This window comes from Mytilus edulis, chromosome 7, assembly GCF_963676685.1.
Source record: "Mytilus edulis chromosome 7, xbMytEdul2.2, whole genome shotgun sequence".
Classification (NCBI taxonomy): Eukaryota; Metazoa; Mollusca; class Bivalvia; order Mytilida; family Mytilidae; genus Mytilus; species Mytilus edulis.
This window is the reverse complement of record NC_092350.1, coordinates 64,097,530-64,115,380: the sequence shown is the minus strand read 5'-3', so window position 1 is coordinate 64,115,380 and position 17,851 is coordinate 64,097,530. Positions and strand designations below refer to the sequence as shown.

Here is a 17,851-nt window from a genome sequence, read left to right as displayed (position 1 = left end):
ATTTAGGTAGTTCTCAAGGAAATGGGTCATTCAAATATATGTTCGCGATGAAGGTACCAAAAAGCAAAACAAGTTTTTGGCAGTGAGTCTTTGACATACCGTATTGCCTCTCGTGTTGCCCAGAAGAACAATGGTTGCTCATTTATTACAGAGTCAAGTAATGATATAAACCTAAATGAAATACAATATTTGACTTTTAAAAAAATATATTTGATGCACAATCAGGAATCAGCAGAATGATATAATTTGCAATGTTTTTCCTACAAATTTCAATGTTTTTTGTACATAAAGGACATATACAATGTTACGCTGTGAATCAAATTGGAATTATCTTGCTGCCATCCAGGTTTCTCGCTTTTACAACTTTTTTTTTTATTTACACGCATTTGAAAAGAAAGCAGAATTCATTATCACATATGTTAAATGCACTTGTTTTAAAAATTTAATGTTATATATCTATTAAAAAATATACTACAAGCCTCACTTATTTTCGAGAGAAAGGAAATTGTCTCACGATATAATTTAATAAAAGAGTGACCCTTCAATTTATTTGAATTAGTCTACTTAGACATGTTAGAACTCTACATTTTTCCAAATATAGATGCTTGTATATCGAATTCAGTATCTTTCCGAATTAAAAAAAAAGTATATATGATTTAAAAATGTTTATCATCCTAAAACGTCCAAGTTGAATAGATTGTAGAAAAGGGCAGAAAAATCAAAAGAAATAAAAATTGAAAACATACACGAGTCGGACGTATCATCACCTAATAGCCATACTAACACTGATGACAATAAAATTTAGTTGTTACCTCCACCTGAACCAGCCGAAGCTAAGCCCATGAAATTAAATAGAATGACATGTGTCTATTTTGACGTAGGAACAACAGGATTCGGTAAGATGATTCACAATATCGTGTTTGTTTTGAGTAATTATCAATACACGAAGAGGAACGTATAGTTCGGGGCTTACAATTGCAGACAAAATCAAAGACAACGATTCTCGGTTGATACGCTTCTCAATGCTTGAATAATCGTAATTTTTTTTAATCAAAATAAGGCCGTTAGTTTTCCTGATTGATTTTTCCACTTTTTTTATATCGGGGCTTTTTATAGCTGACTATACGACGTGTTTTTTGTCTTATTTAAATCCGTACAAAAGTCTGCAATTACTTATATCAACCTCATGTGAACTCTGGTGGATGGTTGTTTCATTGGCAATCACACCAAATCTTCTTGTTTTTATATTCATTGGTATCAACTACAAATGCTTTCTGCATGGAAGTACATTAATGTATTTTCACATTAAATAACACCTACAAGGGATTTGCAGAATGAAGGATAAAATGGCAAATATGAAAAATGAATAGAAAAATAGGAGCAACAAATTTAATTAATTAAAATTAAGGTTTCCAAAAGTATAAAGAATAAAAATGGAAATTAATTAATGATTTAATACAATAGCGATCACAGACAAAAAACATGTACAGAATAGAGAAATCATGTTATAATCGAAGAATTTTAAAATGAAATAATTTATTGAGGATTTTACAGCATAAGCGTGTTGTTCAAAGATAAAGAAAATTTAAGTACACACTTCATATAGACCCTTAAATAATCGTTGGATTATCTCAGTAATAAATGAAAAAATCACCAGTTAATTCAAGGGTGTTGTTATTGATGCAATATATTTGTATCTTCTTCAAATACTAAAAGCACAGTATTCACTTTTCGGGGCTGATTTTGATATCCCCTATTTTAAATCCGGAATAAAAAAAAATACAGGAAAAGGGTATCAGTGAACTAATATTCACCTCAACTAGCCTTATTAGCTATGCTTTTGTCAATTATGGATTAAATTTGATTATTTTTTTACATATTTAACCCTATACCCATATTTCAGAAACTTCCAATTTTGGCCTATACTAGTATGTAAAAGATGCCATATTTGAGTTGCCAAATCTTTAAAACTTATGGTTCAAATCGTTTAATTTTTTTACAAGATATTTAGGTTGGCCTAGTATATCAATAAAAAAAATAAGAAAAAGTAAACGACAAGATTTTTTTGGGGTATAGTGTTGGGTACCCCCTAAAGTTACCATTTCTTTTTTGTGTAATACTTCTGAATAATAAACTTGTGTAAAATATAAAATAAATCTTGTTAAATTATATTATTGATTTGTGTCTTTTGTTGGCTACAATTAAAAGGTGATATTTGCCATAACACTGACAACTGTGTTTTACTTGCGCATTGTGCAAAGCTTTTGAATTGAAGAGTTGTAGTTCATTTCATCTAAAGTAATTCTTTCTTTGATTGTTTTGAACAAAAGTTAATGGTTGTTTTTTTTACTCGCTTTCTTTGCTAAAAACTGTACTACCAGAGAGGAAACGAACGTGGTTAAAGATATAATCAGGAGAACTTAGTATTTGATATTCTTGGTGTCAAATACGACACAGATAATGCCGTTGAAGATGTGTACTCATTACAGCAACTAGTAGAACATTTACCCCCTAAAGTTACCATTTCTTTTTTGTGTAATACTTCTGAATAATAAACTTGTGTAAAATATAAAATAAATCTTGTTAAACTATATTATTGATTTGTGTCATTTGTTGGCTACAATTAAAAGGTGATATTTGCCATAACACTGACAACTGTGTTTTACTTGCGCATTGTGCAAAGCTTTTGAATTGGAGAGTTGTAGTTCATTTCATCTAAAGTAATTCTTTCTTTGATTGTTTTGAACAAAAGTTAATGGTTGTTTTATTTTACTCGCTATCTTTGCTAAAAACTGTACTACCAGAGAGGAAACGAACGTGGTTAAAGATATAATCAGGAGAACTTAGTATTTGATATTTCCACTGAGAAAGTTGCACAACAATTAGTCTCAGTGAAATGTGTTTCTCAGTCTGTTAGACAATACAATTCGTTGAATAAGAGACTGACTTCGTTCACTTTACTTCAGTTTTATCAAAAGAGATGGTTTGAAAAATGGCGAAATCTGGACTGAAACAACGTCCCCTTATATTGGCACATGAACATGAGGGGTCTTATTAATGATATTGCCAATCTCCTATCGGAACTTATTTTAAAAACCCATTATCACAAAAGACAGAAAAAAATGTAGCTTCATTTACATCTTTAATTAAGTCAAATGCGTTTGAAGGATTTCTATTTGTATGTCATTACTATTTTTGCGTTCATATACTCACAAAGTATTTTTCGACTGAATAAGTAATTGTTTTAAACATGTATATTGATAATGAACATATCATATTTTTACAAATTAGCATTTCACTAAAATACGTTTCAATAAAAGAGGGTAACATTGGGGTTGACGGAATACGGAATAATGGTATAACATTTCCGAATAAAGGCAAAAACATATCGGTGACTAATTTTTTTTGTTTACATTGTCTGATGCATATTTGCAATATCTAATTGAGTTCTGAATTTCTAAAAAAAATACATGAACTGGTCATTTACTGATCCTTGACATTAAATTCAAGTATCAAGCTAGATTTATTGGTTTAATAACTGTAATATCCTGAAGATGTCGCTACTTATAGTATATATTCGAAATAACATTTTATGAATTTGGAGTTTCAGGTGCTTTTCTGGATTGACTGTTATCAAAATGATAATTGTATAGATCTCCCTTTCAAATAATAATTTCAATGAGAGCGGATCGTGACAAGCAAAAGTCCTTGTCCTGCCAGAAGCAAATTAACTTAGGGCAAAACAACCATGGATAACCCAAATGAAGCCAATTTTTCAGGATTAAATTTAGATTGTTGATTTTTTTTTGTCAGTTTTTGATTTATTTGTATACACACAATTACGGAATATTTTATGATGTTCCGATGCCGGTTGTTCTGTCTGATCGCCCGTCCGTCCGTCGTCAACATAGCGGACAATAACTCAAAATCGCTTCCGCAATTTGCATGAAACTTTGATTATTTATTAATCGGATTGAATTTTCGGCTCTCCCTTGACACCATTTGCAAGTATTGTCTTGAGGAAACGATGATAGTCCGTCGGAAGGGGAGATACATGGCTGACCCGTGTTAAGAGAGAGCCATATTTCTTGCACGTTAGGGACACCGTTATTGATTTCGAAAAAGAGCAGGCTAATACCGCTACAAGGCAGCCTTCGCACCCGCTAAGTAGAAAGGGATTAATATAAGTTGCAAAACTTGTTTCCCAATCCACTTTAAATAAATATGTATAAACTTATTATTTATTATTTATTTATCGACTTGGATTCCCTGTCGATTTTTATTAATTCTATATTTTACGTTTCCAGTTAAGGAGTTTTATTCATAAAAAAGGGATATTTTCAATTTTTTCGAAAAATTACTCAACAGTTCTTTGAGCATCATGAACATGTTTTGACCGGTTTGTATCTATTAAAATAACATACCTTTAGTTTTTGCCATACACTTTCGATTTTTTTATGGCTGAGAAGTTTTAGAAATTTATTTTTTGAAAAAGCGACAGGCGTGTCATGCGCTTATGGCTCAGCTCTGTATTTATTCATTTACTATTTGGTGGTAAGTAACACGTAGGTTATAGATCCGTTAATGTATTGGTGTCTTAGGAGTCAGGTAATCTTGATATTCTTACATAGTTCATCAGTGATCAACAACTACATATATTCAGTTTTATATTTACACATGTTACAAGTATCTACAGCTAGTTGATCTAGTTAATTTTTAGAATAGTTGTACATGTCATGTGCATGATTGTGTTATAGGATTCATCTGACCTTGACGTCAATTTATTGATTCAATGACGAAAGGGTATATTTTGTGTTTTTGGTTTTTATGTGTAACCCATATGGTTCTGACGCTCATCATTCTGTTTTCCCAGATTCCAACATTTTTTTAGCTTGCCTGATAAAAATTGTAACATTTGATTACATTCTGTTAGCAATCAGTAACGATATTATTGTCTTTTTGATTATGATTTGTAATTGTTTTTTATTTGTATGTTATACAGATTCTATAAAGGACGTGCAGAATCTTTCCAATTTCTTCAATAATGAACTCAAATATCAGGTGGAATGTACTACACACGATATGACAAAAATTGAGTTACAGAAATATTTCAAGAAAATTGACAGAAGATACATGGAAGAAAACTCCAATGATTATCATTCCTTTATCTGTGTAATTATGAGTCATAGAATTAAGGTACTGCATTTTATAACCCAAATTCTTATACCAATATGTCTCGTTTTTTTATTTACGACATAGGCAAAATCCATGCTACGACAAAATAGTTGCTCTTTCTTCAAATCTTCTTTTATTGATAGAAAAGATTCATATACGTGCACCAAAAACAGGAAATTCGATCAAGTAGCTGTTATGGCATCCATGCATATGCTTCCAATTTCTCAACTGTGAAACTTCTGTGTATTATTATTCTAGTTGCATCTGCATATATGGTGCATGTATCTCCAAATTCATTCAATAGTTCATTCTGATGGAGAGTACTGTTTATATGGAAAATTTAATTGGCATTAGCGTTCCTAATTACAGTCATCTTTTCGAAAAATTGACAAACGTTGTCAGGATTTGGTGTAAAGTTTACTAAAACCGGTGTCAGGCTTCTTGAGAGTGACATTGATGTGTGCAATTATCGTATAGTGTTTATTTGTCTTTCAATAATTTTCCTATACTTCATTCTTCATTCTTTATTTTGTGTATTATGTTTTGTGTAGTGTTATTTTCCTACTTTTTTTTCAAAATGTTCTAAGAGTACTGTAAAATCAGAAGTAGATAATTTGCATTATCCATTCTATAAACATTTTTGATTACAATTATTAAAACGGGTCTGCAAGGAAGGTACAATGTATTTCCTGAAAACTTATGTTGGTTTGCTAAGCTTTATTAGCTGTACATATGGCCAGGTTAATAAGGGGGAAAGGAGGAATCAAGCCTGATATTGTACTATTTTTTACCCGATTTCTCAAAATTTTGACGATATTGTAACTAATGAACCAAAACGCTTATTTGATAATATATCATACATTTTATTTAGTATAAATATAGATTGTTTTTGTAACATATTTTGACTTTTAAACAGCTTTCATCTATTCTTTATATCTGTTGATATATTACATAAATATTTGATACTAGGAGTTGAATGTTATTTGATCGTCGTCGTCCTCCTTCTTCTCCTCTACTTCCTCCGCATCATCATCTATAGCTAAACAGATTATCAGTGCCTGTATCTAAATTTCGTACTCCGAAGGTATATTTTAAAGATATTTTAAATGTATTGATATCAGTTTGATAATACAATCACTTTAGGCAATTTTAATGAACGAAAGATCGCAACTGAACTGTATAAACTTACAGTTTATCATTTGTAACTTCAAATCGAAATATTAACTTCCCAATCAATTCCGTGATTCGAAAATTATCATTCTGAACTAGAAACTCTACATCGGTTTTTATCACATCTTACATTTTTCACAAACTCTAAAAATTCAAAACATGCAGCTCCACTTTTGTAACTCCAAACTCGATACTTGACAAAATTAAACATTGAACATGTTAAACGAACATTTACTGTTGTTTGGACTTTTATTGATTTAATCGATTTAAATGTTTAAATATATAGCCTTTTGATCTGGGGTGACTCTCTGTGTAAGTCTCATGATAAAATTATAGGTTACCACATAATTTCAGATCAACAATTGTGGGTTAAATTTCAACCAAATCACGAAAAATTAAAAAAAAAAGATAAATATTCAAATCTCTCTTGTACGGGAAAAGTAAAATCACAAACATACTGAACTCAGAGGAAAATCGAATTTGAAAGTCCATAATCACATGGCAAAATCAAATGACAAAACACATCAAAAACGAATGGACGAGAACTGTCATATTCCTGATTTGGAACAGGCATTTTCAAATGTAGAAAATGGTGGATTAAACCAGGGTTTAAAGCGCTAAACCCCTCACTGTGATGATAGTCTCATCAAATTCCGTTATATTGACAATGATGCGTGAACTAAACAGACATAAGAAATAAAATTGTCAAAATATGGGTACAGCAGTCATCATCGTGTAACAATTTTAAAAGAACAATTTAACAGAACACACTCCGGACTTCACAGATGATAGTCACGGTAACCATTCATGATACACTATTACAATAAACCTTGTCTCTGGTAATATTGCGATTAAAGTGGGGCGAAAAATCAATAAAGAAATAAACTGTCATTGTTAACCTTTAAAAAATGCAATCAACCTAATTTTGAAGTACATTGAACGGATTAGACCAGTTTAGAGATATTTCAGTATGGATCTTGAAGAACGCCCGAAACAATACACTCAATCTTCGTTAGAATGTTGATAATCAAGCATAAAAAAAACGAAAGTACAACTGAAAACATATTTCAATATGGGCTGTTTCAAATGTATGTACTAGTATTTGAATTGGAAATACATTCAATCACGCAAATTCTCCATTGGGGATATCATAAGAACAACTTCAAAAATTGTCATCCGGAATTACATGTATGTCTTACAATAATCTGATTAAAATTTAGGAAAGATATTTGAATAATAGAGAGATAGTTGTCACGGCTTTTTTGGATTCAGTAAGGAAATGTTGTAATAATCAAGCCATTTTCTTAGAAAGCCTACAATGTTACCATATCAGTAAGCATACGATAAATTGATACAACATATTTGTCTTAAAGACAACAAGAAGTTCAGACGCAAAAAGTAATCATGATAAAACGTTTATAAAATACAGCGTGGCTCAATGTTTTATTTTAGGTCTTCTATTTTTCTAATTGATATCAATGTTTTACCAGTGCATGGTAAACTTTCAAAACTTGATTTATTTGCTGATGATTCAATATTGATTTTCATGATACGAAAAGCGAAAACATGAACAGCATATTCAAAACAATTTGAAATGATGTACACTACTTGTGTAATAATAGCAGTATGAAAATAAATTATATAGGCGTAAATTTCATGAATATGTTGATCGCATTTGTAAGTTTGAGTATCACATAACAAGTATCTCTTTTGTAATAATTGCCTATACACATTATACAACTAAGCATATACTATACTATACAATAGTACAATACTATTGTATCTCAGTTTGGGGATATCTATGACAAGTCAAGAATATTCATTCGTTCAATGAGTTTTGAGCCTTTAATTTTGCCCTTTGCTTACTAGGGACTTTTCGTTTAGCAATGTCCTCGAATTTCGTTTTTTGTTTGTTTTTATGCCCCACCTACGATAGTAGAGGGGCATTATGTTTTCTGGTCTGTGGCTCCGTTCGTCTGTGCGTCCGTCTTTGCGTCCGTCTGTGCGTCCGTCTGTGCGTCCGTCCGTTCAGGTTAAAGTTTTTGGTCAAGGTAGTTTTTGATGAAGCTGAAGTCCAATCAACTTGAAACTTAGTAGACTTGTTGCTTATGATATGATCTTTCTAATTTTAAAGCCGAATTAGACTTTTGACCCACTTTTCACGGTCCACTGAACATAGAAAATGAAAGTGGGAGTTTCAGGTTAAAGTTTTTGGTCAAGGTAGTTTTTGATGAAGCTGAAGTCCAATCAACTTGAAACTTAGTAGACTTGTTGCTTATGATATGATCTTTCTAATTTTCAAGCCGAATTAGACTTTTGACCCACTTTTCACGGTCCACTGAACATAGAAAATGAAAGTGGGAGTTTCAGGTTAAAGTTTTTGGTCAAGGTAGTTTTTGGTGAAGCTGAAGTCCAATCAACTTGAAACTTAGTAAACTTGTTGCTTATGATATAATGTTTTTAATTTTGAAGCCAAATTAGACTTTTGACCCTAATTTCACGGTCCACTAAACATAGAAAATGTAAGTGGGAGTTTCAGGTTAAAGGTTTTGGTCAAGGTAGTTTTTGATAAAATTGAAGTCCAATCAACTTGAAACTTTGTACATATGTTCCCTATAGTATAATCTTTCTAATTTTAATACCAAATTAGATTATTACCCAATTTCACGGTCCATGGAACATGGAAAAGGATAGTGCGAGTGGGGCATCCGTGTACTTTGGACACATTCTTGTTTATTTTACTTTGCACAATAAAATTCAGATATAATCATACAACTTAAAAAACCAAGAGTGGTAAATATGTGAATGAATAAGAGGTTTACTTTATAAATTAATGCCGTTTCGATGTATGAATGTTGTATATAATTATCTATATTTGTAGTATTTTGATGCATGAGTATGTATTTGGTTTAAGGGTCTCAGAGAAAACTTTATTTGATTTGTAATTTTGGTCTGTGCAAGTTTATGAACACGTATGTATATATTCTATATCGAATATTCTAATAAATGTATGTCATAATTGTTTTTAGGACGGAATTAAGACAAGAGATACACACATCACTATTGAAGAAATAAAACAAATATTCAAAATCAAGCGTGGAGGAAAATTCAATAGTAAGTTTTAACTTGTTTTTGTTTGTATAATTATCTTAATTTAAAATGACTTGAGGCTTAAGGACAATATTTCTTTAAAATACTTTGTCACTTGATTTTGGAAATAATTTTCGCTTACTTTTAAAAGTGTAAATAGTCTCACACCCTCTGTAGCCAATGATATACTGAGTGTTTTCTCTTTAAGTTTACTAGTACTCGTTTATTCTTGTACTCGTTTACGTCTAACATTGTGAAATCGCAACGGATTTGTATACTTAAATCATATTTTAGATAATTTGATGACATTTCTGACTCTACATATTGATTCCCTTCATCTTAATAACTATCATGCAGTAGTAAATATATTATACGGTGTTATACAATACTTCCATTTGTGGTATGTACTTGCGCTAACATATATAGATGGTTCTTACGACAGTTTTTGTCATTAACAGTAATTAAAGTATTACAAATATTATGTGGACAATGAATATCTGCCCTAACAAAGGTGTGTGGCATATCAATTTTTATATTACCTCCTATACATATCTAGGAATATGATTGGTTAAAAGCGTTCGCGTGAATACCGTGTATATTTCATATAAGGTTAGTAGGGAGGCGAGACTTATTTTATACACGGTTAGTAGTGGTGTTACGTCCCTTTATATTCCATATTAGGTAAGAAGGGAGGCGGAGCTCATTTCATACACGGTTAGTAGTGGTGTTACGTCCCTTTATAAAAACCAAACGGTACCGAGAAAAAAATCTTAAAGATTTCAACAGACGAAGAAATTGATGATTAAGATGGAAATAAATTCATAAAACACATTTAAACTTAAAAAGTTGGTAGTGTTGGCATCTGTTTGTATAGGATCAATGGAAGTAGTTTCCGTAATGCTAACGGTATTGCAGACTTGCTCAATTTGATAGGTTACTAGTCCAAATTTTACACGTTAAGATAGTCGGTAAGATAAATTCGTTACATAGTGTGCTAGTTGACGTAATACGGTATATATGGGGTCAGTAAATTCCACATGGTGATTCGAGCTTCGCTCTCACCCCATATTGAATTTACTGACCCATATATACCGTATTAGATCACTAGCACACTATGTAACTAATAATATCACACAAGGGGGGGGGGGGGATAAAAACACATCTTATTTTTCCTGTGCTTTAGAGAAAAGTAATCATATCATTAGTTGTAATGGATGATTTTAATATTATTTTGGTTAAACTGAATGCAAAGACACACCGACAACATATGAGCCTTCATAACCAAAACAGTTACAATTTATACATTAGACTAATATTTAGTCAATATGTAGATTAATGTGTAAGTAGGTATATTATAAAATATGCATGATATGCCGTTATACCAAATGTACTTCATGAATGAAATAAATGAAATGAATGAGCATAAGCTGTTTATTAAAACATTTATCCTGATATTTAACAGATAGTGTTTGTTGTTTAATTAACAAACATACTTTCAAAGTACCTTTAAAGCAACATATTCTATTTTAAATTCGTATTGTGTATTTCTTTATAACCCCTTTTATCGATTAGTGTTTTTACAACATGACGTGACAAGTTACCACTTTTATTGAAGTATTATTCAATAATGGTTCAGCGATATCATTAATTAGTTACGCATTAGCGGCAGTATATTTGTACATGCTGTTAATATACCAACAGAGACAGTCCGTCGGAAGGGGATAAAATAAGTTGCAAAACTTGTTTCCCAATCCACTATAAATAAATATGTTTAAAACTAACAGAGACTGACAGTCCTACAGTACTCTAAAATATTTACAGGTATTCTAGTTACGTCATCTAATTTAGTTTTAATATTCAAATAATGCTAACTAAGGAGAAGACGGCTGGACTCCCAACATTGCTTATGTGAAGGAATCAATATTCAAATGTCAATAATAAAAAAAACCGCTTAATTTACAGATAAATCTTTTTTTTCTGAAATCCTAAATCTGTAATCTAGTATACAAAATCCAGCCAATGACTTGTGGCTACCGTGAAATATACTTATTGGTGACTGTAATCCTTTTCCCCAATAATCCTGTTTTGTTTTTGAAATGTATTTCCTCAGCAGTGCAACCCTTTTGATAGGGTATATAAAATGAAAACATGCATGATCTTTTCATTTGCAACAAATGAAAAAAGCCACAATGGGCAGTGGGTATGATATTATTAATAAATGGAAGGCTTACATCCACAGTGTTTTAGTTATTTTATTGGTTTATGGAGATGGTTGATTGTAAACTAAATTTCTACTCAATTCAATGTAATAAACAGAATGCATTAGATATGAATCTCCTTTTTAAAAATGTTTACATAGTTTCATGTTAAACGCTGTGTTGTAAAAACTTTAGTCATGTGTGCTTGTTATATGTTAACACCATTTCTTGTTCCATACTGTCTGTTAAATGTTTCTTGTGTTCGAGTTCTCCGTTTTTCCTTGTAGACATAATTGGCTAAATTGTAATTACCTTTAATTTAATTTCAGGTAAACCAAAAATATTTCTCATTCAATCCATTAGTGGACCACAATATTATCATGACCAAACAGGGAAACAAGTTAATTCATTTTCAGCATCAACAGTTAAAGCTGATGTGCAACGTGTTCCTTCCGAAAATAAGTCGATAGATGTTGACATTTTAGTAGCATGGTTATCAAAATCAGGTAAATTAATATTTCATGTAAAGTTGATCTATTATACTTTCTTTTCTACGCTATATATATATTCGTTTTTTTTTATGAATTAGGATATAAAATGTGTTTTCTAACCTGAAGATAAAAAAACAAATAAAAAAAGCAAATATACAATTATAGTGAAACAGGAAAACATGATTACGATAACAGATACAATCACTGTAACGTAAATACAATGGGACTAGTGTTCGAAATATGTACGTACGGTGAACACACGACGTACGTACGCTTCCCGAACATCGTCCAAACACAGAACAAATGATGTATAAACGAAACCATGTTTCATAAACCATACCATAAACGATACTACAAACCTTCTTTCAGCGTACTTCGTATTGTTTATTTTACATTGTTTCGTTTAACGTATATCGTATCGTAAAACGTATATGTCGTACCTTTGGCTTAGATCTATCTAACAACTCAAGGTATGCATATGCATAACTTAATGAATAAACAGATGTCTGCAATAATTGTTTGCCATTGTTGCGACAATCTGAAGTTTTTGTTTTTAGTTTCTTTTGATATTTGTACTATGTACCCTTTATTGGGCCTATAGGCTGAACATTCTAATCTTATTCCATATGTGCTAGTTTATGCTTTTCATTATTATCATGTTTATTCATTAAGTTATGCATATGCATACCTTGAGTCGCTAGATATATAGATAAACTCGATATATTGTATGAATCATATAAATATAAGCTTTGGTGAGCTCATTATTGAAAACAAAAACGTGCGTTGTATACGAAATAATAAAACAAAGCATCATAGACTAATACTAGGTGTAAGAGAAATAACATGTATAATTACTACGCATATATACCAAATGTTAAACAAGTATTCAATTTTTAAAACCTACACATCAACCAGTAGTGATGGTTAGTAAAAATAGTGATGCAGTTTTATAATTTTCCTTTATGCAGGTTGATATTTTTTGGCATTGTGTATATTTGTATACTTCACTTACCTTAAAATCCTCGTAATATATTTGATTTCTTTGTCTACATTCCTATCCAGTTCGATATTTAATAATCACTAACGGTAATATATAAAAAAAATATTGTTGAATAACGATAATCACCCCGTTGGGGTTCGTGTTGTTGACAAATGCTCTAAATAATACAATTAGAGCCTTCTACAACTATTTCGGGCTACCATTTTTTATTTTTTTTTATCTTCAATTAGTATAAAATAATTCGAGAATGCATGAAGACTGTCACTTATTAAAGATCATAATACAACTAAGCATAGATATTTTATTTATTTCGATGTTAATATACATGCATTTAGAGAGAAGACACCAGAAAAAATAATTAGTTTTACAAATTTAATGGACCAGTAATTATTTCAATATAATTATATTTGTCGTATTTGTCATCGACGTGAACGACACAGTTTTCATTTTAGAATGTCCGTGAAATTAACTCAATCACAAATAATAGGCTATATGTTATAGAGTCATAGTATTTAAATATGCCCTACAGTTACTGTTTCGTCATTGAATTCCCTCAAATGATATTTATATTCAATCTCATAGTCGACATTGTCGATAAAAAAAACACTGTAAACAGCATTGCTCACAAAGGAAAAAAACCAACAAACAAACAATAGTGCACAAAACAGAAAACTAAGACTGAGCAACACAAAACTCACCAAAAAATTGAGGATGATCTCAGGTGCTTGTAGTAACGACATTAGGAACATATTTGTTATCCTCTGTGAAACGGATATTACACAAAATTCGTGATGGCGTCTTTAAACTTACGAAGGAATGATTTCAACTTCACTTGGAACTCTTGGTTTAACAGCTACCTTGTGAGCAGCAACTATCTATCAAATAATTCATAATAGGAAATACACGCCCTGGAATATCGTATTAACTGGGTGATGTAAACTTCGCATGCAGGCGTTTATGGGATGTTGCTACATAGAAATAAAAATGGTATAATTAGAAAGTTGAAATCATTTCTTTTTTCTTAAAGTTTTTGTTTTCAACCGATCCTCATTGTCAATTCCTAGATGTACGTCAAAATATGAAGTAGACCTAACTGTATCCATTGTATCCTGTTTTTCAAGTTCGATGGGGTAGATGCGTTTGAATGCCTGATTTACAACATATTTGTTACGTTCGGAGAAAGTGTTTTTCAACAGACTGTCGGCATTCCAGTGGGCACAAATTGTGCTCCTCTTCTTGCCGACTTGTGTCTTAGTTATTATGAGGCTGACTTCATACAGGAACTTCTTAGGAAGAAAGATAAGACTACTTTCCGCTATATAGATGATGCTCTTTCACTAAATAATTCAAAATTTGGTGACTATGTTGAACGCATCTATCCCATCGACCTAAAGATAACGGATACTACAGATACAGTTAAGTAGGCTTCATATCTTGACTTACTTCTAGAAATTGACACTGAGGATCGGTTGAAAACAAAACTTTGCAACAAAAGAGATGAATTCAGCTTTCCAATTGTGAATTTTCCATTTCTAAGTAGCAACATTCCAGCAGCATCTGCATACGGGGTATATATCTCCCAATTGATACGATATTACCGTGCTTGCATTTCCTATCATGATTTTCTTGATAGAGAGTTGCTGCTCACAAGGAAGCTGTTAAACCAATAGTTCCAAATGGTGTAGTTGAAATCATCCCTTCGTAAATTTTACGGACGCCATCACGTGTTGGTTGACCGTTATGGAATAACCGTTTCACAAATGATATCGGATATGTTCCTTACGTCGTAACTACAATCCCCTTCCCTTTCATGAATGTGATCTACCGAATTAGACTATTTACCAGATTTGTTAACACGTAATCAACACGACGGTTGCCACATGTGGAGCAGGATCTGTTCACCCTCCCGGAGCACCTGAGATCACCCCTAGTTTTCGGTGGGGTTCGTGTTGCTTATTCTTTAGTTTTCTATGTTGTGTCATGTGTACTATCGTTTGTCTTCTTTTCTTTCTTCCTGAAGTTACTGTATAAATTCAGTCTCATATGAATAAAGGAACAAGTCGGTAAGAAGAGGTAAACAGTTTATTCCCATGAGATTGCCTATTGTTAGTTGGGAAAATCGTCCTTCAAACGTAACAAATATGTTGTCAATGAAGAAATCGAGCATATTGATAATTTCAATTTCAGAATATTTATTATGAATCAGAGTGATTTTTTACAACTTAAGATTTATCCCTCCCTAAAACAAGATACGTGAATTCATTCGTTGACCATTCTGCAACAAAGCTAATTCTACACTGGGATTCATCAGAAGGAATCTTAAACACTGAAACAAACATTTTAAGGAAACCGCCTACATCCCGCTTGTTTGCTCAGTATTAGATTACTCAGGCACTGTATGGGACCCATATCTACAAAAAGACATAAATGGCATAGAGAACATACAAAGACGAGCAGCTAGATTAGTTTTTAAAGACTATAGACGTACGAGTAGTGTCACCTCCATGATGAAGGACCTTGGATGGAAACCTCTTGTGGAAAGTAGACGCGAACATAGACTGGTACTACTGTACAAAATAGTGAACAACCTGGTAGCCAATCCCTTTGAACATCACATATAATTTAATACTAGACCATCTAGAACTCTAAACGTCAAACAAATAAAACTCTTATCAGCAAATACTGACATATATAAACATTCATTTTTTCCACAAACTATCATCGATTGGAACTTACTACCAAATACTGCCGTGAACTGTAAAACTGTGGAAAGTTTTAAGGCAGTTATATCGCGCGATAAGTTACATCAGTGGCGCACACACACTTACTGTATAAGTTTTAATCAGTATTTTGAGAGTTCCAGTAGTATGCAGATACAGATACATTCTGTTCTATGAAACAAAGCAGGACCAACTCTTTAAATTTGTCTTTTAATATAGAATGATGAATACGTTTGTCCGATGCGCACTATCTTTAGAATGGGATGTTTAACAATAAGTTTGAAGCCCTGTTTATGAAAAATATGTTAATTATTTAGAAAGAGCATTCGTGTAGCACTTTAAAGACCAACACATATACAGTTGCTTGCATAGACACTAAAGTAGTTTTGATATTCAATAGAGTTATGGAAGTTAATGTGTCATTTTTTGGAAGAACAGAACCAAAAAATATTGTTCTGATCTGCATTAAGGACCTTAGAATTATTTTAACCTCATCTGATATCTCAGGCGCCCACCCCATTTCAAAATGGTCAACCCCTAACAGGGGATAATCAAATATATCATATGCAAGTCTAGATTTCTGTCATTTGGTCTCAATGTAATGTATACATTAAGACAACATATCTCGAAAGATAATGTGATTTTCAAAGTGGCAAATGGTTTTGGAAGACGTTGCTGATTCAATAGAAATCATTTTAACCTGCATTTACACATATTTATTTCCATAATATTTGACTGATATGGTCAACCAAGAACGAATGGTATTAATTTCCAAAAAAAAAACTAACAGTTACAGCATCTCGAAAAATATAGGTATCGGTACAGGTTACAGTTATCTTTTTTTAATTTCAGACTTTTATTCACTTAACGCTGGAATTGATTTCGTGAATGTATTCATAAAGGTTGCCAAGACAAAATACAGAGATGAGCATATCGAGGATATATTGAAAGAAGTGAAAAGACATATAGTTAAATATAGGAGATATGGAGGCTATGAGATATCATTGATAGAGTCTACACTTACAAGGAAATGTTTCTTGTAATTTAATGTACAATTACACTATTTTGGAGGAAAATGACAATCAATCCCTTCATAACCTGTATGCTATTGACTTTTTATACTTTTCAAAATTAAATGCTTTGTGTGACTGCTCTTACCTTAGTTGTAAATGTATCGGACATTCAAAAGGAAACAAATTAAAATCAATTGGTTAAACATAGTGTGCCATAAGATACCTTTTATCTGTTCAACTTGATTCTATGACTACTTAAATGAAACCATTCGGTTAAAATTGTCTATGTTGGAAGGTTGTCATTTAAATAGCTTGTGGAATAAGCCACGTGATATAAGAGAGATATAACTATAAAGTTTGTAATCACTCGCATTTATAAACGCCAAGATATATCAAGTATAGTCAGAGAACCACACTTAGTACAGGTACTATTAATATTGAAAGGATTTTTGCAGACATACACTACTGTATGTGCTGCTAAATATGACACCAATACGTACTTTTGTTAAATCTTGGTGTTCAGAGTGGTTTGCCGAAAAGAGTTGATAAATATTTGATAATGTTCGATGATGTAAGCATAACTTTACAGCAATTGGTAAAGTGCATGCACAAACTTTGGTTTCTGGAAGACACAAAGAGAATATTTTCTGACAAGGTCATATTGTGTGGTTTTGTTTTGAACTGCCATCAAATAAATTATCTTTTATTTTGTGACTAGACTCGACGGGGTAAGTTCGGTAAGGGCCTAATTTGGCCCCGATTATAAAGTTAATTGTTTTCAGTTGACTTATAGACATGTAATTAAGTTAAATCGAGTTTTAAAATTAAAGACGACATTCCTAGACTTTTACTTTTATTCGATTTTGAAAAACTTTAGACACAGTCGAATGGTCTTTTATATATGAGGCTTTGCAGTTTAATGGCTTTGACCATACATTTATAAGTTGGATAAAGGTATGCTATTGTGATGCCTCTAGTGCAGTGTTAAATAACG

The 17,851-nt window shown here is 31.9% G+C and overlaps 1 protein-coding gene across 1 annotated transcript in view; it reads left to right on the top strand.

Moving 5' to 3' along the window:
- The window catches only part of LOC139483324 (uncharacterized), a 34,396-nt gene extending 17,509 nt beyond the window's left edge, over window positions 1-16,887 (top strand). The window contains exons 6-9 of the mRNA XM_071267349.1: window positions 5,003-5,196; window positions 9,375-9,459; window positions 11,963-12,139; window positions 16,697-16,887. Coding sequence (XP_071123450.1) covers window positions 5,003-5,196; window positions 9,375-9,459; window positions 11,963-12,139; window positions 16,697-16,887 — 647 coding nt within the window. The remainder of the gene's footprint in view (window positions 1-5,002; window positions 5,197-9,374; window positions 9,460-11,962; window positions 12,140-16,696) is intronic.
- Window positions 16,888-17,851: the final 964 nt, after the last annotated feature.